Raw genomic sequence first — 21,906 nt, forward strand, 5'->3', positions numbered from 1 at the left:
TCTACATGTTGAGTGGGCCTTGTCTTTTTCTAACTCTAAGGAACAGAGAAAACAGATACTGTACTGTTACCTGGTGATGGTTTGCTCATTTCCACATTTGTCAGCTCAACCTGGATTGTTAGAACCTGTGTATAATGTGTTAGGCAGAGCTCCTTATGCTCCTGTTTAAACCTGGTTGTGGTATAGTATGGCAGTGTTACATGTTGATAATATACATTTAGCATGATGTATTTCTTGTAATAAGACCCATGATAATTGGAATTTGAAAATGAATTCTAATCATGTTGAACGTTTGTATTGACCATATAGTAGCTATTTTGTTAGTACAATCATTAACCCTCCTCACCCTAAACACTACACCATGTTGTTTCATGTGAAGGGAATCGCCACACCATAACTATTTATAGTCATTATTTATTGAGAAATAAACCCATAAGAGGACATGATTTTCAAACACCCTATTTCCCCCACAACGGACATAACAATAATCAACAATACACAAGTAACAAAATGACTAAACATAACTATTAGGTTATAACAACATCACATTGACACATTTTGGTTAAATGGTAAATTGGAAAGAAACACATCCAGCTATTATTTCTGCATAAAAGCATCTATAAAATGATTAATCAATAATTCAAGCATAAACAATACCTCATCAATCCTTTGAATGAATGAAAAATAAACCAACACATGATTAATAAACTGTAGTAGCTCAAAGAATATGCTTCCATTCAAAAGCAGACAAACTTAGTAAACATCTGTGTAATAAAGGACTTTTTGATAAGATATGAAAATTCAGACCAATTAAATAAACCGAAAAATATATGACAATACTCAACATTGCATATAATGTTCTGACTACACCGTTTCCATAGAGGCTTGCTTTTCCAAAAGGAGAGTAAGGCAACATTTCAGAGAAATAGAATGGAAACGTTGGTAAACAGCAACAATTGGACCATCACAAGGTTAAAGTTTGCCCTCTAGGATATGTATTTTCCTTCTATCTTTGTGGTGGCTGGACCTGTGTAGGCTACAGTACTACCAGAGTACAGAGTAGTCAGTCAGAAATATACAATCTGACTATTACTAACATGACTCTGCACCCTTATAGTTCAACACATTTGTAGAAAATGAATGGTATTAAGTCAACATTTCAATATTAAAATTGTAATTTATATTCACTACATTAATATAAGTGAATGAGAGAAATTAGGAAATGCACCACCCTATTACATAGAAAAAAATCGAATTAAGAAGACAAAAGACATTTAAAAATGAACATGGTTACAAATGATTGAAAACACTAGGACACACTACTAGCATGAAGAAATCTGGTGTGTTTGTGGTAACATTCCACTCCTTGCCACTAATTGGTGCATTTATCAAGAAGGCACGCCAGCGCCTGTTCTTCCTCAGGTGGCTGAAAAAAACTTGGCACCAGTTTCTACAGATGTACCATTGAGCTGCATACTGACTGGCTGTATCACCGCCTGGTACGGCAGCTGCATCCCTCTCCACCACAAGGCTCTACAGAGGGTGGTGAAGGCTGCAAAGTTCATCACTGGGGGCAAGCTCTGAAGCATTAAAACTGCTGAACAGCTTATCAATGACTGTCTACCTGCAATCACTGGCTGTCTACGCACAGCACTCCACACATTCCCACCCACACAAACTCACACACACCCACATTCTTTAATTTACACACAGTGTATCCTGTGCACGTGATGAATAAACTTTGATTTGATTTTGATTGATTCTTGACATGCCGTACAGCCAGACTGTTTGGCATGACAAGAAGTGTCAAGTAGTGGAATGTTAGCACAAACACAAGACTATAACATCTTTAACTTTAAATCCTCATAGACTTCCTGCTGTCAGTCATATCTCCCAACACTCCAATGCAGATTAGGAGCATAGTGACTGTAGTATTCTGACATCCTGCTCTGGAAGAGGGACCACTTGCTGCCCTTTGTTCAACGGTCGAGAACCATCCCAGGCCATCCCATTCATCAGCGGTAAGCTGCTGCTTCCCAACAAAACACATAAGAATACACACTATGGGAATACACACTCTGAATACACACTATGAGAATACACACTATGAATACACGCATAAGAGCACACACTATGAGAATACACACTGAGAATACACACTATGAGAATACACACAAAAATACACACTATGGGAATACACACACTGAATACGCATAATAATACACCATATAGGAATACACACCACGGGAATACACACTCCGAATACATATGCTGGGAATACACACTCTGAATACACACAAGAATACACACGCTGGGAATACACACTCTGAATACACACATAATACAACACACTGTGGGAATACACACATAATAATACCCACTATAGGAATACACACTCTGAATACACACATAATAATACACACGATGGGAATACATACTCGGAATACACACATAATAATACACACTCTGAATACACACATAAGAATGCACACTATGGGAATACACACTGAATACAAACAAAAATACGCACTATGGGAATGCACACATACAAATACATACTATGGGAATACACACTATTGGAATACACACTATAGGAACAATATACTCTCTGTCCACAAAATGTATTCTGTCTGTACAAGCCCTAAGTGCGGGCCATCTATTTGAAATATTATGGCTATTTTGGGAAACTTTGCAATTTACAGGGTCCGTTCTAATGTCCCTCCATGTTTCAGGTACTCATAGTGGGAGAGCAATAATAATAAAATATGACATTTATCAGACACTTTTATCCAAACGGACTATATATATTTATACATATATGTTTACGAATGGGTGCTCCTGGGAATCAAACCGACTATCCTAGCGTTGCAAGCACCATGTTCTACCAATTGAGCTACAGGGGAGAGGAGGAGTTTGATCTTACCCAGGTCCTGGACAAGACGAGGTTCATGGTTAAGGAGAGCTTTGTAGAAGGCAGATTTCACTGTTGTTCCTCCTACTTGTACAGCATCAAACATCAGTCTCATTTGTACCTGACTGGGCGAAGCCATGAGGATTCTTGAGTACAATTCATCTGGAATCATCTCCTCCACAAGCAGGTCACCTGCTACATACTGCACCATCGTGACCCTCTGAATGAGATCAGCCATATGCTTATCCACAAACGCTTCACCTGAGAGCTTGTTCAGTTCAGGCTCAGCACCTGAGATTCATGTCAGAAAATGCATACACATCTAGGTCATATTATTAGAGCCACAATTATCTAAAACCCTCAAGAACAATTGTGTTCTACATAACAAGCCACGAAATACAACAAAACATATTTAATGACCTGAATGTGTCTCTCTTAACAAGACTGATCACTTGATGATGTACATAACAATAACAATGATTGATTGATTGATTGATTGATTGATGACAAGACTCAAACACATTCCATATCAAAGAAAACAAAACCCTACCTGGATTAAGGTTGATCGGATTGACATGAGGTGGTTCGAAATCTGAAGAAAATCGAAACAGATTTATTTTTATCCAGTGTGTTGAACACAGTTTAAATAAGTAGGAAGTTAGGGGAGTACAGTGTGTTGAATACAGTTGAAATAAGTAGGGGGTGAGGGGTGTACAGTGTGTTGAATACAGTTTAAATGAGTAGGGGTGAGGGGTGTGCAGTGTGTTGAATACAGTTTAAATGAGTAGGGGGTGAGGGGTGTACAGTGTTGTATACAGTTTAAATGAGTAGGGGTGAGGGGTGTACAGTGTGTTGAATACAGTTTAAATAAGTAGGGGGTGAGGGGTGTACAGTGTTTTGAATACAGTTTAAATGAGTAGGGGTGAGGGGTGTGCAGTGTGTTGAATACAGTTTAAATGAGTAGGGGGTGAGGGGTGTACAGTGTTGTATACAGTTTAAATGAGTAGGGGTGAGGGGTGTACAGTGTGTTGAATACAGTTTAAATAAGTAGGGGTGAGGGGTGTACAGTGTGTTGAATACAGTTTAAATGAGTAGGGGTGAGGGGTGTACAGTGTTGAATACAGTTTAAATGAGTAGGGGGTGAGGGGTGTGCAGTGTGTTGAATACAGTTTAAATAAGTAGGGGTGAGGGGTGTACAGTGTGTTGAATACAGTTTAAATAAGTAGGGGTGAGGGGTGTACAGTGTGTTGAATACAGTTTAAATGAGTAGGGGTGAGGGGTGTACAGTGTTGAATACAGTTTAAATGAGTAGGGGGTGAGGGGTGTACAGTGTGTTGAATACAGTTTAAATAAGTAGGGGTGAGGGGTGTACAGTGTGTTGAATACAGTTTAAATAAGTAGGGGTGAGGGGTGTACAGTGTTTAATACAGTTTAAATGAGTAGGGGTAAGGGGTGTACAGTGTGTTGAATACAGTTTAAATAAGTAGGGGGTGAGGGGTGCACAGTGTGTTGAATACAGTTTAAATAAGTAGGGGTGTACAGTGTGTTGAATACAGTTTAAATAAGTAGGGGGTGAGGGGTGTACAGTGTGTTTGAATACAGTTTAAATGAGTAGGGGGTGAGGGGTGTACAGTGTGTTGTATACAGTTTAAATAAGTAGGGGGTGAGGGGTGTACAGTGTGTTGAATACAGTTTAAATAAGTAGGCGTGAGGGGAGTACAGTGTGTTGTATACAGTTTAAATAAGTAGGGGGTGAGGGGTGTACAGTGTGTTGTATACAGTTTAAATAAGTAGGGGGTGAGGGGTGTAATAGTGTGTTGAATATAGTTTAAATAAGTAGGCATGAGGGGTGTACAGTGTTGTATACAGTTTAAATAAGTAGGGGCTGAGGGGTGTACAGTGTGTTGAATACAGTTTAAATAAGTAGGCATGAGGGGTGTACAGTGTTGTAAACAGTTTAAATGAGTAGGGGTGAGGAGTGTACAGTGTGTTGCATACAGTTTAAATGAGTAGAGGTGAGGGGTGTACAGTGTTGTAAACAGTTTAAATGAGTAGGGGTGAGGGGTGTACAGTGTGTTGTATACAGTTTAAATGAGTAGGGGTGAGGGGTGTACAGTGTTGTAAACAGTTTAAATGAGTAGGGGTGAGGGGTGTACAGTGTGTTGAATACAGTTTAAATGAGTAGGGGTGAGGTACAGTGTGTTGAATATAGTTTAAATGAGTAGGGGTGAGGGGTGTACAGTGTGTTGTATACAGTTTAAATGAGAATGGGTGAGGGGTGTACAGTGTGTTGAATACAGTTTAAATGAGTAGGGGTGAGGGGTGTGCAGTGTGTTGAATACAGTTTAAATGAGTAGGGGTAAGGGGTGTACAGTGTGTTGAATACAGTTTAAATGAGTAGGGGTGAGGGGTGTACAGTGTGTTAAATTCAGTTTAAATAAGTAGGGGGTGTCATGACTGTCCTGATCAGGTCTGGGTACTGGAGACCACCACCCTACAGATTATCTCCCAAACCCCCAACAGAGGAGGAGAGATCTAGGGGTCTGAAGATGTGGGGGTTTTATGACCCCTCACGCCCATAATAAACCTTAGGCCACAGAGAAATTCCTTTGTCCTCACAATGGAGAACTGGCCTCAGAACATTAAACATGCAATAAAGGGACTTTGGAACAATGGTTTCCGTCAGCCACAATGGTGGTCATGACGAGAGGTGGAATATGAAAATGTATGTAACTTTTGTATTGTTATTAAAGTTTAAGAGATGACGTTATTATGAAAACATTGTACCTTTAAGAGTTTTCCCAGTATATGCCTGATGTTTATACATTGTACGTTGTGTGGAAAATATCCAAATCAAAGAGAATGTTTTGGTTAAGGATGAAATGTGAAGTTAGTGTCTAAAATTGGATTTTAGTCAAATCTAGGCCTTGTCCCTTAACTTGGTACGCCCAGAGAATTGCCCTAAAGGCGGTTACGCCCACTTCTGACACGAGGGTATAAGAACCGGAGAGTGAAGAATTAACATATCAGACTAAGTGACCCCAAGCTGCAGCGAAGGCTCGTCCGCCCCAACGGTTGAAGACAAAGAAATATTTTTCTACACGAGCTACGGACGAGTAGCTGTGTCTAAGCGGGTGAATTCAAGCCGAACCACCCAGCCTCCACTCTCCATTGAATCGTGGTATATACACCGTTCGAGCCCGAAGCTGTGAGCTCTGAGCTACAGAGCTGTCTGTCCTCAGAAGACCCCTTTCAGATCAAGGGCGAGGGATCAGACCACTAAGCCAAGAAGGACACTGACATTGTGAGGACAACCAGAGAGTTGCGCCGGAGAAGTGCGTCATTGAGAAGCCTAAACGACCCACGCGGAGCTTCCCACCTGAGACCTCCAACACGTAATTACATCATTATATTCTGACCCATAAGAGCGGCAGTTCGGGGCAAGGCTAGGTTTAAATAAGCATAGCTGACAAATGAACCCAAATGTATTTTTCTCTCGTGTACTTTCTTTGTTTCTCTCTCTTTTAAATCCCCATTTTGGGTAACACGCGCCATAGTGTGTTGGCCCGTTATACTAAGTCCTAATCAATAGCTATACTGTGTTTTGTGTATGTGTATTTTTATCATCATTTTAGCTTGCTAGTAAATAAATAATCAACTAAGATTGGTGTGGTAAACTCATTGGTGTAGCCCGGGTTCGTGCAGATTCCCGGATTATGCGACGTTCAGACATGAGACAAGAGGTTGATTAATTTAGTGACTGTTGTAAAATCGATATTCTGATATCCTTTGAGTTAATTTGGGAAATAGAAACTCAATCAAAATAATTTTCCCATGGTGCCCCAGGTTAATGAGTTAATAATTGCTTGATTCATTGCTTAATTCATTTAATCACGCAATTATAAACCGTTAATCCTTCGATGAGCAACAGTCGTCACATTAACTAATACCACGTCACGACAGGGGTGAGGGGTGTACAGTGTGTTGAATACAGTTGAAATGAGTAGGGGTGAGGGGTGTACAGTGTTGAATACAGTTTAAATGAGTAGGGGTGAGGGGTGTACAGTGTTGAATACAGTTTAAATGAGTAGGGGTGAGGGGTGTACAGTGTTGTATACAGTTTAAATGAGTAGGAGTGAGGGGTGTACAGTGTTGAATACAGTTTAAATGAGTAAGGGTGAGGGGTGTACAGTGTTGTATACAGTTTAAATGAGTAGGGGTGAGGGGTGTACAGTGTGTTGTATACAGTTTAAATGAGTAGTGGTGAGGGGTGTACAGTGTGTTGTATACAGTTTAAATGAGTAGGGGTGAGGGGTTTACAGGTTCATAACCAACTGGCATTTGATCTAACCTGTTGGAATTAGACACTCCCACACTATTTGGTCATTACATCCTCTGTCTAAAAGACTCAGTCTGATGTTCTCTGCACCCGACATGCCGTCTAAAAACACTTGAAATGTGGGGTGGAAGTTTGGGCTATAGTCATAGTCAAACTGCCCACTCTGAAACAGAAAATGAAAAAGAATATTAGCCAAATATAGACATCAACAGAGAGCTAGAATTACTGTATCTGGCCATATAGCACTTATAACTTGTTATCCTGTGGGAACTTCATGGTGTCAGGTACATGCACATAAAAACCACACATCATACCCAACACCACAAACCAGCACATTATAAAGGAATACTTACACTGAGTGTACAAAACATTAAGGACACCTTACTAATATTGAGTCACACCCCTTCTTCCCACAGTTGTGTCAAGTTGGCTGGATGTCCTTTGGGTGGTGGATCATTCTTGATACACACGGTAAACTGTTGAGCGTGAAAAACCCAGCAGTTTTGCAGTTCTTGACACAAGCCAACTGCTGTACCATACCCCGCTCAAAGGCACTTAAATATTTTGTCTTGCCCATTCACCCTCTGAATGGCACACATACACAATCCATATCTAAATTCTTTAACCTGTCTCCTCCCCTTCATCTATACTGATTGAAGTGGATTTAACAAGATTCACCTGGTCAATCAATGTCACGAAAAGAGCAGATGTTCCTAATGTTTTGTACACTCAGTGCATATAGGAATGTATGGTAGTATGTGATGACCATGCTTACTGTTGGCTGTATCCTAGAATTTGCCACCAGTTCACAGCAGAGACCATATTTTCCTCTAGGACTCAATGTGCAGTTGGAGCTGGATTGAATGAATGTACTCCCCTTCTGTTGATGTTCCACCTTCAAAGAATAAAGGTGCATTACTTCAGGGTAAACTGATCAAATACCTTCACAATAACACTTCGGAGAGAAATCTATTAATGGTAATGAACCATTTTACCACCACTTATCAAGCTAGAGCAATATCTACGTTCAAGTTAATTCTACAAAACAGCTCTTGCAGTGTGCAGAATTAATTCCTTCATACTGTAAACATTACCTCACAAAGTGGCACATTCTTGGGCAATAAAATAACATTCAGTATGCAATTCTGAGGTCTGTTCCCTTGTGGTTGGAGGAACAGCAGCACCTGGCTTCGGACCGGGAGGATGGAGAACACATCCCTGATGAGGCCAAAGAGGGAGAGGTGTGTGATGTTTACAATCACGTGTGTAGCAGTCGTCTTCAGTGGCTGAACAATCTCCATGTTGCCATCAGTAACATGGGCTACGGACAATTTCTCATCCTTCTCTGCAGAATAAGAACAATGCTTTAATTGACTGTAAATAATGCTTTAATTTACTGTAAGTCTCATCCAATGTATTATTATTGAATGTATTATTCAGCGTTAGTGTCCCATTATACCTGTTCTATAATTGTATTTTTAAAGTAATCTTGATATTGTATATTAAAACAATCAATATACTGAAATGATGCATCACTTACCATCACACATACAGTGATGCATCACTTACCATCACACATACAGTGTGGGAGATGAAGTTGGCGGACAGACTGCTCAGAACAGTCAATGCTGAATAGGGGTCCTGCTGGTGTCATGGAGCCCAGGAGTCTGCTGTCCCATTGAGTCATCATGTAAACCACATCTCCCTTCCCTTCCATCAGAAATACCAGTCCAGTGGAACTGCACTGGAAAAGACCTGCCTTGGGGCATTGGAGCCTGCAAGGCAGACGAAGGGCAAAGGTGACAGTTGTAAACTTTTTGGGGGAATAAAAAAAGTCAAGCACTCATTTGGTAAACATGAGCATAGGAAAAGGCCATGATAAAGTATTGAACGTTTCAGTGATCCATAGATACCTATAAGTAGGCTTGCGGTCATGTGTTGTAAGTTCTTTGACAATCTCAGGATTTAACATTGTTACACTTGTTGACACCTGTAACAGAAAATGGAAGACCAGGCAACCCTAGTACATCGGATCAAATACTCTCAGACTGAATTCCTATGGTTTAGATGTGGTTTATCAACTCCCCACAAACATACCTGCACACACTTCCTACCATTCCCAGACTGTGATTCAAATACGTTAGTTTTTGTGTGTAAATCCAATCTTGGAGTGAATTGTACTGTACTAGAGCAACCCATCAGTTTCTCATAGTACATCTTCATCTTGTTATACTCCACAGTGACATCATCTGCATAAGAGAAAGGATTCAGGACAAGCATCAGCTTTTAAAGGAGAAGTTCAAGATTTTTATAATTTGATGTTAGATAGTGGCCAATCCCCTGAAATTAACTCTATTTGGTTTGATGTTACTTTAAGGTGATTTGACTATTTCATTTTAAGAAGAAAAAAACACATCCTCAAATGTCTCCATCATTTCTATTGTTTGTTAGCTTGTGGTGGCTAAAGTTATCTGAAGTTTGTAGTGGCTGTTTAAAGAAAACCAAACATGGATTATATACTGCTCAAAAAAATAAAGGGAACACTTAAACAACACAATGTAACTCCAAGTCAATCACACTTCTGTGAAATCAAACTGTCCACTTAGGAAGCAACACTGATTGACAATAAATTTCACATGCTGTTGTGCAAATGGAATAGACAACAAGTGGAAATTATAGGCAATTAGCAAGACACCCCCAATAAAGGAGTGGTTCTGCAGGTGGTAACCACAGACCACTTCTCAGTTCCTATGCTTCCTGGCTGATGTTTTGGTCACTTTTGAATGCTGGCGGTGCTTTCACTCTAGTGGTAGCATGAGACGGAGTCTACAACCCACACAAGTGGCTCAGGTAGTGCAGCTCATCCAGGATGGCACATCAATGCACGCTGTGGCAAGAAAGTTTGCTGTGTCTGTCAGCGTAGTGTCCAGAGCATGGAGGCGCTACCAGGAGACAGGCCAGTACATCAGGAGACGTGGAGGAGGCCGTAGGAGGGCAACAACCCAGCAGCAGGACCGCTACCTCCGCCTTTGTGCAAGGAGGAGCAGGAGGAGCACTGCCAGAGCCCTGCAAAATGACCTCCAGCAGGCCACAAATGTGCATGTGTCTGCTTAAACGGTCAGAAACAGACTCCATGAGGGTGGTATGAGGGCCCGACATCCACAGGTGGGGGTTGTGCTTACAGCCCAACACTGTGCAGGACGTTTGGCATTTGCCAGAGAACACCAAGATTGGCAAATTCGCCACTGGCGCCCTGTGCTCTTCACAGATGAAAGCAGGTTCACACTGAGCACATGTGACAGACGTGACAGAGTCTGGTGACGCCGTGGAGAACGTTCTGCTGCCTGCAACATCCTCCAGCCAGCATGACCGGTTTGGCGGTGGGTCAGTCATGGTGTGGGATGGAATTTCTTTGGGGGGCCACACAGCCCTCCATGTGCTCGCCAGAGGTAGCCTGACTGCCATTAGCCACCGAGATGAGATCCTCAGACCCCTTGTGAGACCATATGCTGGTACGGTTGGCCCTGGGTTCCTCCTAATGCAAGACAATGCTAGACCTCATGTGGCTGGAGTGTGTCAGCAGTTCCTGCAAGAGGAAGGCATTGATGCTATGGACTGGCCCGTCCGTTCCACAGACCTGAATCCAATTGAGCACATCTGGTACATCATGTCTCGCTCCATCCACCAACGCCACTTTGCACCACAGACTGTCCAGGAGTTGGCGGATGCTTTAGTCCAGGTCTGGGAGGAGATCCCTCAGGAGACCATCCGCCACCTCATCAGGAGCATGCCTAGGCATTGTAGGGAGGTCATACAGGCACGTGGAGGCCACACACAATACTGAGCCTCATTTTGACTTGTTTTAAGGACATTACATCAAAGTTGGATCAGCCTGTAGTGTGGTTTTCCACTTTAATTTTGAGTGTGACTCCAAATTCAGACCTCCATGGGTTGATAAAATGGATTTCCATTGATTATTTTTGTGTGATTTTGTTGTCAGCACATTCAACTATATAAAGAAAAAAGTATTTAATAAGATTATTTCATTCATTCAGATCTAGGATGTGTTATTTTAGTGTTCCCTTAATTTTTTTGAGCAGTGTAGTTTCTCCTGGCCAATGGATTACTTTAAGGGTAAGGAACCAACTGTCATGGTTCCACCTGTCACCAGAGGGCAGCAGAGATCGCCCTAGAGACATTAATGACACTCAGGTGTGTCCTATTACTCATTATGATTTCCCTGTTAAAAGAGGTGTGTTTTCTGGTTTCCTTTGCAGAAGGTTGAATTGTTTGCTGTGTACATTTGGCTCCTGATTGAGTTTGAGACTGTGTTGTTATTTTTCCAGTGTTACTGTGATCCTTCGGTTACCGTTTCTAATTAAAGAATTTATGTTTATCCTTAAGCACTGATTCCTTGACTGGTCTCTTCTCTGCACCTAGGTCCAACCTCACCACGTCACACTAACATCAATTTGTAAAATACTAAATGTCTCCTTTAAGTAAAAAGCTATCTAGCTGTCATGCAGTATTGAGGTTTCTTTAGTCATTTTAGGCTGCCATGGACAAAATCCTGAATTGTTTGTGTTCTTGTCTTACTTTATTATAACCCAAAATATAAATGTTTATTACTCAATTGTTTACAAACAACAATATTGAAAGTAATGTGAGTAATGTATTACTTGAAAACATTTACTTATGACAAGCTAAATGCAGCTCAAGATAAAGGGGACATGGTTTCCAGACTTGTTCTGACGAGTACTTGACTTGATTTCAACTATATTGGAATAGGTAAAGCATTTGGTCCGTTTCATTTACCTGGGAGAAATGAGCTGTTGGGGGTCTTCAGTGAGAGATCCATTGATTCTTGTAGTTTACACTTCAGCTGCATCATGATGTGATCCTAATGTAGCACAGAAATTATTATTTAGTCCACTCTCACACTAAGTGATGATTGTACTTTACCACAACCAAGTCTAAATGCTGTGCACCGGGTGTTCATAAACTAAGTTCTTCTTAAGTGCATTTTGGTGTGCTTTCAAGCCGCAAATACTTGAATTCAGCAAGTGTGATCATAATTGCTATGGTGGCCTGTGGAAACATGCAGATCCCAAGAGAAGTACTAACCTAAACCCATCTGAAAATGCACCCCTAACCTGCTGTGTGAAAGCATGACAATAGCAACAACACTTGAGTACATTTACCTTTAGCAAACATCAATCGATCTGCTGTGTAAACTGAAGGGATGTTACATGTACAGACATTACACAACTGTACTTCATTTGAACACTAACATACAGTACCGGTCAAAAGTTTTAGAACAAACTGATTTAAGTTTGCCTGCATTAAAGTCCCCGGCCACTAGGAGCGCCACTTCTGGGTGAGATTTTCTTCTTTGCTTATGGCCTTATAGAGTTGGTTGAGAGTGGTCTTAGTGCCAGATTTGTTTTGTGGTGGTAAATTGATGGCAACGAATAATACAGATGAGAACTCTTTTGGTAGATAGTTTAGTCGACATTTTATCACAAGGTGCTCTACCTCAGGCGAGCAATACCTCGAGGCTTCTTTAATATTAGACATCGCGCACCAGCTGTTATTGACAAAAAGACACACCCCCACCCCTAGTCTTACCAGAGGTAGCGTCTCTGTTCTGCCGGTGCATGGAAAATCCCGCCAGCTCTATATTGTCCGTATCTTCGTTCAGCCACGTCTCGGTGAAACATAAGATGTAACAGTTTTTAATGTCGGGTTGGTAGGATAATCTTAATAGTAGGTCATCAATTGTATTTTCTAATGATTGCACATTAGCAAGAAGAATGGAAGGCATTGGGAGTTTACTCGCTCGCCTACGGATTTTCAGAAGGATCCCCAATCTGCGTCCCCTTTTCTTCACGCAAAAGGCTTGGCTCTGGGCCTGTTCCAGTGAAAGCAAGATATACTTCTCATTGGACTCGTTAAAGGAAAAAGTTTCTTCCAGTCCGCGGTGAGTAATAGCTTTTCTGATGTCCATAAGTTATTTTCGGTCATAAGAGACAGTAGCAGCAACATTATGTACACAATAAGTAAAAAAAATAAGTTACACAAAGCGCAAAAAAAAAATGCACAATTGGTTGGGAGAATGTAAAACGTCAGCCATGTTCTTCGGCACCATCTTGACATACCATGAGGAGAGGGACGGCAGCAACACTGTTACACAAGTAACCATTTCACAAATATACTTTGATTTGATTTGATATAGTGATGTTTACAAGAGACGGTAATGTGAAGCCCAACATGATCTACACCAAAGTCAGATTAGGATATTTTTACTACTACTTTTTGATACTACTTTAACCACTTTTAGTCTTAATCTTTGGTTATTTACTTCACAACTAACTCTGTTTAGCACACGGCCTCACATGTGAATCCTTAAAGAGATGGGTGGGGCTAAGGCTTAAGAGGGTGTGAACAATGCTGAATGGGGTGTAGACAAAGAAGATCTGAGCTCTTCTGTAGGTGTACCAAAATATTCAAGGCCCATTTTGACAAAAGTGTGGTTACAAGTTTATCAACTTTCAAAGCAGAATTACTTTCCCATTGTTCCTCAAATGCAGTGTATGATACAGTACATTCGGAAAGTATTCAGGCCCCTTGACTTCTTCCACATTTTGTTACGTTAAAGCCTTATTCTAAAATTGATTGAATCGTTTTTTTTCCCCTCATCAATCTACACACAATACCCCATAACGACGAAGCAAAAACAGTTTTTTAGAAATTTTTGCAAATGTATATTTTTTTTTAATGGAAATATCACATTTACATAAGTATTCAGACCCTTTACTCAGTACCTTGTTGAATCACCTTTGGCAGCGATTTCAGCCTCGAGTCTTCCTAGGTATGACATTACAAGTTTAGCACATCTGTATTTGGGGAGTTTCTCTCATTCATCTCTGCAGATCCTCTCAAGGTCTGACAGGTTGGATGGGGAATGTTGATGCACAGCTATTTTCAGGTCTCTCCAGAGATGTTTGATTGGGTTCAAGTCCGGGCTCTGGCTGGGCCACTCAAGGACATTCAGAAAATTGTCCCGAAACCACTACTGTGTTGTTTTGGCTGTGTGCTTAGGGTCAGTGTCCTGTTGGAAGGTGAACCTTTGCCCCAGTCTGAGGTTCTGAGTGCTCTGGAACAGGTTTTCATCAAGGATCTCTCTGTACTTTGCTCCGTTTATCTTTCCCTCGATCCTGACTAGTCTTCCTGCCGCTGAAAAACATCCCCACAACATGATGCTGCCACCACCATGCTTCACGTGACGCTTGGCATTCAGGCCAAAGAGTTCAATCTTGGTTTCATCAGACCAGAGGATCTTGTTTCTCATAGTCTGAGTCCTTTAGGTGCCTTCTGGAAAACTCGAAACTGGCTGTCATGTGCCTTTTACTGAGAAGTGGCTTCCGTCTGGCCACTCTACCATTAATGCCTGATTGGTGGAGTGCTGCAGAGATGGTTGTCCTTCTGTAAGGTTCTCCCATCTCCACAGAGGAACTCTGGAGCTCTGTCAGAGTGACCATCAGTTTCTTGGTCACCTCCCTGACCAAGTTCCTTCTCCCCTGATTGCTCAGTTTGCCGGGCGGCCAGCGCTAGGAAGAGTCTTGGTGGTTCCAAACTTCTTCCATTTCAGAATGATGGAGGCCACTGTGTCCTTCAATGCTGCAGAAATTTGTTGGTACCCTTCCCCAGCTCTTAGCCGAGACACAATCCTGTCTCTGGGCTCTACGGAGAATTCCGTCAACCTCATGGCTTGCTTTTTGCTCTGACATGCGCTATCAACTGTGGGACCTTATTTAGACAGATCAGATGTGTGCCTTTCCAAATCATGTCCAATCATTTGAATTTACCACAGGTGGACTCCAATTAAGTTATAGAAACATCTCAAGGATGATCATTGGAAACAGGATGCACCTGAGCTCAATTTCGAGTCTCATAGCAAAGGTTCTGAATACTTATATCATTAAGGAATCTGGTTTTTATTTGTAATACATTTGCAAACATTTCTAAAACCAACCCTGTTTTCGCTTTGTCAGTATGGGATAATGTGTATCAATTTTAGAGTAAGGTTGCAATGTAACAAAATGTGGAAAAGTGAAGGTGTCTGAATACATTCCGAATACACAGTATACAATTGTCTAGCTCTGAATTTTTACTTTTATCCAATGTAAAAAACACGTTTAAAAATTTGGTACATAAGACCGAATTGAGGCGGTGAGTCACATATCGTAGAAATTCGTGTTTATTTTTTTTTTGGTGTTCATTAGGCTTAGCGTTGTGGTTAGGTTTAAAATCAGGTTTTAAGAAGATAAATGGTAGAAACAGGCAGGTTTAAGACTGTGGCTGTGGTAAATAGTGACAACCTTTGAAGATGGTATGTTTTTTTATCTAGGCTGTCACCTGGAAGTGATGCCACACTGACCTTTCACCTCTCATCTGCAGTCAAACAGAGAAGAGGTGAAGTGAAAGGATTTACTCCTCCTAAAATCTGTCTGCGTGAGCTAAGGTCTATAAGAGAGTATAGAATTACGAGAAGCTTATTTGATTGAATAGTAGTTTCGTAATGTTTAGGCTGTTACAAATGTACTGATATAAGTGGATGCACATGACGTTCCGGCAACTTTGACAAAAACTACTTAGTTGTGCATGTTGTTCACACTTATCTGCCCTCTCATTGGCTAGAATACTCCCACCTGATCTCCCCTGCCTTCAATCACTGTACCCACTGAGTGTACAAAACATTAGGAACACCTGCTCTTTCCATGGCAGAATGACCAGGTGAATCCAGGTATGATGCCTTATTGATGTCACTTGTTAAAAAAAAAAAATATCAATCAGTGTTGATGAAGGGGATGAGATGGGTTAAAGAAGGATTTTTAAGCCTTGAAACAATTGAGACATGGATTGTGTATGTGTGCCATTGAGAGGGTGAATGGTCAAGACAAAAGATTTCAGTGCTTTTGAACGGGGTATGGTAGTAGGTGCCAGGCACACCGGTTTGTTTGTGTCAAGAACTGCAACGCTGCTGGGTTTTTCACGCTCAACAGTTTCCCATGTGTATCAAGAATGATCCACCACCCAAAGGACAACCAGCCAACTTGACACAGCTGTGGGAAGCATTGGAGTTAACATGGGCCAGCATCCCTGTGGAACGCTTTCGACACCTTGTAGAGTTCCTGCCCCGAGAAATTGAGGCTGTTCTGAGGGCAAAAGGTGGGGAGGGTGCAACTCAATATTAGAAGGTATTCCTAATTTTTTGTACACTCAGTGTATTACCATTGTTAGAGTGGTCGCTTGGCTACCTTGTAGTCAATATAATAGCTTTGGGTCAAAATGAAAGGAACTGGTTTCTGTCCATCTCTTAATATGTCTTGTTTTAAAAGGTTTGTAACGTGCAAAAGTACAATGTTAATAGGGAAATTGCTACATTTTTTTACGAAATGTCCCAAATTTTGACCGAGTTGTAAAACGTGTTGACATTGTGCCAGGGGCTTAGCTAACTTAACTAGCTAGCTTGCTAACGTTACATTAGTGAATATGGAGGAAACGCTAGCTGGCTTTACCTCCCTGTGTTAGTACATTTTACTCACTAAAAGAGTTATTGCTAGCTATGAGTCTGAAATGGGGAATTGAAATTGAATGCTTTGAATATGAATATTTGTTCAATCTATTCAAGAAAAGTAACATGCAAAAGGTAGGATTCTTTGGCGATGTCCTCAGCAATTGTTTTCTGTGCTAACTAGCTAATGTTACATCTGGAAAATTTTTATAAAATGTTAATATTACTTTTAACATTCTATATTGTAGGATGTCCGTATTCTTTTTGATAAGTAAGGAATGATTTATACATGCTGAATGCATGGGAAAATAGATATGACAGTATATTGACTGCATAAAATTCATACACAGACCTTTATTGTTGGTATTATAGCTCAGTGGCAAACTGCACAGTTAATTACCACGGAATGATTAGCTATAAATGCTTTATGAATGGGAAAATAGATTTGACTTTACTTTGACTGCATAGAATTCATACATAGACCCTTAATGTGTGCGTTATAGAACAGTATGACCATCTTAATTGTGATGTGGAGGAGGGCTGTTAATGAGTTATGATATGAACCTCAACTACACGATTTGATCCATAAAATGTACCCTAGGGATTCAACCCTGTGGGGATCTTCATGCACCATTGACCTCAGTGAGAGGAAGAAGAAGGTAAGTCATGGGCCTATAGCGGCCGGTGGGAGAAATGGGGCTGGTACATGCTACATTTCAGCTTAATTTTCAAAACGTGGTTTGGCAAAGTCTCTAGCACTGGTATGGCAGAAGCACACTTTTGAGAACAGCCATAATGATGACACTAGGCTGTCATTGTAATGATACATCTATTAAGATACTGTACCTAAATATGAGCTTTTGCATAGCATGACACGAATGAGCTATAGATATGCTATATTTCAATAATCTTTATTGATGCGTTTGGGACCTGTAATAACACGTTCATGAAACGCTTATAGGGTGTAATAAATGCATTATGGATATGTAGTCAAAGTCACTCATTACCCTTTTACTATTTGTTTTTATGCATACATGTGTATAGATGATGTAATGTATTATAGATTAAGCATGTACCATGTTTGACCATGATTGTTTTTAGTGCCTCAAAACTCAATTTCATGTGTTATTTGTTTATCAGTATTTTGTATTATTGTATCATTGTTGAGTGTCACTTAAATGCATTTTCAAACTCTAACTCTACTGTACAGTGTTTCAAACCTTGAGGTTGGTTAAACAAACCAGCATATCTTCCTTGGCCTTCCGGAAAATGTTGTTATTCTTCATGTGATGATGTAGCTCATCTTTCATCCTTTTCAGAGAATCTTTTCCTGCATGCTCTGATGCCCCTAAAACACAGTCATCATATTGTTTCCATAACCATTGTATCTGCTATTAATACATTCTAAATATGTTTAAAAACGTGTTACTTCCCAAATATCATTACAATTTTCATAACTAGAATACAACACTTTCTCAGATAATACATTTTCATTTTAAGACTTACTTATATAACATCGAAGCATGGTGTCCTTGATTGACTCGGTTAAAGTGGAGTAGATTTTTTTCTTTTTCTCGCGGAGGTCAAAGATTAGTTTTGCCTTCAATTCAGTTTCCTTTCAGATAGAAAAACATGGTCAAGAAGACCCTAATTTAAGTGGTTTCCTTACCCTGTAAGCAGTCTATGGACCAGATAAGAGTAATCTTATTTCTGGAGGGTGTGTTTACAAGGCTACATTCTAAAAATGGTGTGTGGGGGAGGGGGGAGGGGTTCAATGTTGCATTTCCTGATTGTTTGTTTCAAAATGGCACTCGCACATCTGAGCTATCTTCTATCTTTGTTGCAGGTGCATGGTAACAATTGAATACATGAAAGACATGAGAAAACCACACAATGCTCTTGCTAGTATTACCATTCTTTATCAAGCTTTACATATCGGCCTCAAGACTGATTTATTTTTAAACCCTACCTCTGTCTTGAGGAATGTCAGATGCAGTGACACTCCCGGGTGCTCCCCAACCAAGCTGTTTGTGTCAAGGGTGAATGTATCAATCTGCTCCCTGATTGGGCCACCTTTGCCCTCGTTTCTGAAACACAATATGTTGAAATCAGAAAGATGGTTACTAGATTTGATTAAACAGGGCCCTAACCATTCCATGTGTATTCTCTACACGCATTCGGAAAGTACTCAAATTCCTTTACTTTTTCTACATGTTGCGTTACAGCCTTATTCTAAAATATATTAAATAAAAACAATTCCTCTTCAATCTAAACAGAATACCTCATAATGACAAAGCACAAACAGGTTTTTGGACATTTGTGCAAATTTATAAAAACTAAAAAAGTATTCATACCATTTACTATGAAACTCGAAATTCAGCTCTGGTGCATCCTGTTTCCATTGATCATACTTGAGATGTTTCTACAACTTGATTGGACATGATTTGGAAAGGCATACAGCTTGGCACACCTGTATTTGGGGAGTGTCTCCCATTCTCCTCTGCAGATCCTCTCAAGCAATGTCAGGTTGAATGGGGAGCGTCGCTGCACAGCTATTTCCAAGTCTCTCCAGAGGTGTAAGATCAGGTTCAAGTCCAGGCTCTGTCTGGGCCACTCAAGGACATTCAGAGAATTGTCCCGAAGCCACTCCTGCGTTGTCTTGGCTGTGTGCTTAGGGTCATTGTCCCGTTGGAAGGTGAACTGTCACCCCAGTCTGAGGTTCTGAGCGCTCTGGAGCAGGTTTTCATCAAGGATCTCTCTGTACTTCTCTGTTCGTCTTTCCCTTGATCCTGACTAGTCTTCCAGTCCCTACTGCTGAAAAACATCCCCACAGCATGATGCTGCCGCCATGATGCTTCACCATAGGCATGGTGCCAGGTTTCCTCCAGACGAGACGCTTGGCATTCAGGTCAAAGAGTTCAAACTTGGTTTCATCAGACCAGAGAATCTTGTTTCTCATGGTCTGGAGCCAGGTGCCGGCCACCAAGTGGGCTGTGAAGTTCATTTTACTGAGGAGGGCCTTCAGTCTGGACACTCTACCATAACGGCCTGATTGGTGTCGTGCTGCAGGGCTGGTTGTCCTTCTGGAAGGTTCTGCTATCTCCACAGAGGAACTCTGGAGCTCTGTCAGAGTGACAAATTGGGTTCTTGGTCACCTCCCTGACAAAGGCCCTTCCCCCTGATTGCTCAGTTTGGCTGGGCAGCCAGCTCTAGGATGAGTTTTGGTGGTTCCAAACTTCTTCCATTTAAGAATGATGGAGGCCACTGTGTTCTTGCGGACGTTCAATGCTGTAGAAATGTTTTGGTACCCTTCCCCAGATCTGTGCCTCGACACAATCCTGTCTCGGAGCTCTACGAACAATTCCTTCGACCTCATGGCTTGGTTTTTGCTCTGACATGCACGGTCAACTGTGAGACCTTACATAGACAGGTGTGTGCCTTTCCAAATTATGTCCAATCTATTGAATTTACCACAGGTGAACTCCAATCAAGTTGTAGAAACATCTCAAGAATAATCAATGGAAACAGGATACACCTGTGCTTAATTTCGAGTCTCATATCAAAGGGTCTGAATAGATATGTTAATAAGGTCAATTCTAAAATCCTGTTTTCGCTTTGTCATTATGGGTTATTGTGTGTAGATTGATGAGGGGAAAGAAATATTTAATCAATTTTAGAATAAGCCTGTAGCGTAACAAAATTTGGAAAAAGTCAAGGGGTCTGAATACTTTCCAAATGCACTATATATATAACGATTAAATTACTTACGGGAAATGTATCTTAAACTGTTCATCAATTAGACTTCTCATACATGAGGCTAAACTCTCATTAAGGTTTATTTCCCTTCTTCTTTCTCTTTTCCCTTTTGGTTTGTAAACTCCACCATTCTTGCATAAAGACTTCACTACTTGATATCCACAGCCTTTTTTCCCTCTCTGGGAATAAAAAATGAAAATATGTTAAACGTTAACAGCACATCACTGGAAATTTGTCATGCGTGAATATCTCTTCAATAGTTGCTTTTCCAGTATCGTGCAAGCCTACAGTATATCTGTGCGAATCAATGCGTGCTATCGCCAGAGAAATGTGAAAATCGAGAGACTGGATACATGATAACTTCATGTATATAAGAATGTACAACTCTCCCATTTCTTTCTCCCTCTGGTAGTTTGGATAATGACGACTTGTGCACATTACTTCGGTTTATTGTGGGTTCTTGAGTCTTGAAGCACAGACTGAGTCATGAGGGACAGACAAGTGCTTCTGTTGGTGTTTTGGACCCGGGTTTGTGCAGTAATGATGCTTTTCTCTGGCTTCAGTTAGATGGTTGTTTCTTTCTCGCTCTAAGTTGCCTTCTGCTGGTTGTCTTTTAAGTGCTTTTTGGGCTGGCCTGCCCTTTCAGTGCTCTTGCTGCAGCTCGCCAAAGAAAATCCTTCTTGGGAGACCGTGCTGGGGAAACCCGATGGTGTGGCCAGTCCATCAGAGCTGTGCCTTTCTGCTGTTTGCCCTCTGCATTACATCCAGGTTGGAGACCTTGTCTTACCACTGCATAACCATAATTGATCTCAGAGATTGTGTATGGAATGTTTCCAGCTGTTTGATGTGGTGACAGTTCAGGGTCCAAGTTTCACAGACCTACAGCAGGGTTGTGATCACTACCATAGTATAGATTTTCAATTTTGTGGAAAGAGGGATGGTGTTATGGTTGAGTATCCTGTTCCTCAGTCTTCCCAATGATTGGCTTGAGCCGTCCTCAGAGACGGTGTTCCCTAGGTATGTGACGTGTTCGACATTCCGGAACTCACATGAGTTGAGGCACAATCGTCGGCAAAGAGGGCCTTATGGACAAGATGTTCCTGTGTTTTGGTCTTTGCTCGGAGCCTGCGCAGGTTGTAGATTGAAGCATCATTCTTGTATCTGATGTAAATGCCTTTTATGAGTTCCTTAGTGACGTTTTTGAAGACGTCAGTAAAAAAAATATATACAGTACCAGTCAAAAGTTTGGACACACCTACTCTTTCAAGGGTTTTTATTTTGACAATGTTATACATTGTATAATAATAGTGAAGACATCAAAAC

At 41.0% G+C, this 21,906-nt stretch overlaps 1 protein-coding gene across 6 annotated transcripts in view; it reads right to left on the minus strand.

The window, feature by feature from the left end:
• Positions 1–398: 398 nt before the first annotated feature.
• LOC106601847 (nuclear GTPase SLIP-GC) overlaps positions 399–21,906 on the minus strand; it is a 47,891-nt gene continuing 26,383 nt past the window's right edge. For 3 of the 6 annotated variants that reach the window (XM_082972848.1, XM_045715625.2, XM_014194252.3), the window contains 13 exons: positions 20,596–20,762; positions 18,797–18,914; positions 18,334–18,442; positions 18,048–18,175; positions 12,066–12,150; positions 9,348–9,499; positions 9,164–9,240; positions 8,820–9,025; positions 8,345–8,595; positions 8,026–8,145; positions 7,263–7,413; positions 3,462–3,503; positions 399–3,202 (listed from right to left, as the gene is read on the minus strand). In XM_082972848.1, coding sequence (XP_082828974.1) covers positions 2,823–3,202; positions 3,462–3,503; positions 7,263–7,413; positions 8,026–8,145; positions 8,345–8,595; positions 8,820–9,025; positions 9,164–9,240; positions 9,348–9,499; positions 12,066–12,150; positions 18,048–18,175; positions 18,334–18,442; positions 18,797–18,914; positions 20,596–20,762 — 1,986 coding nt within the window. In that variant the 3' untranslated portion in view covers positions 399–2,822. Of the gene's footprint in view, positions 3,203–3,461; positions 3,504–7,262; positions 7,414–8,025; positions 8,146–8,344; positions 8,596–8,819; positions 9,026–9,163; positions 9,241–9,347; positions 9,500–12,065; positions 12,151–18,047; positions 18,176–18,333; positions 18,443–18,796; positions 18,915–20,595; positions 20,763–21,906 lie in introns of those variants that run through there. The other 3 variants (XM_082972847.1, XM_082972846.1, XR_014391707.1) reach the window with 3 other exon arrangements.

The sequence above is a fragment of the Salmo salar genome, chromosome 03 (assembly GCF_965601325.2).
Source record: "Salmo salar chromosome 03, fSalSal1, whole genome shotgun sequence".
Classification (NCBI taxonomy): domain Eukaryota; kingdom Metazoa; phylum Chordata; class Actinopteri; order Salmoniformes; family Salmonidae; genus Salmo; species Salmo salar.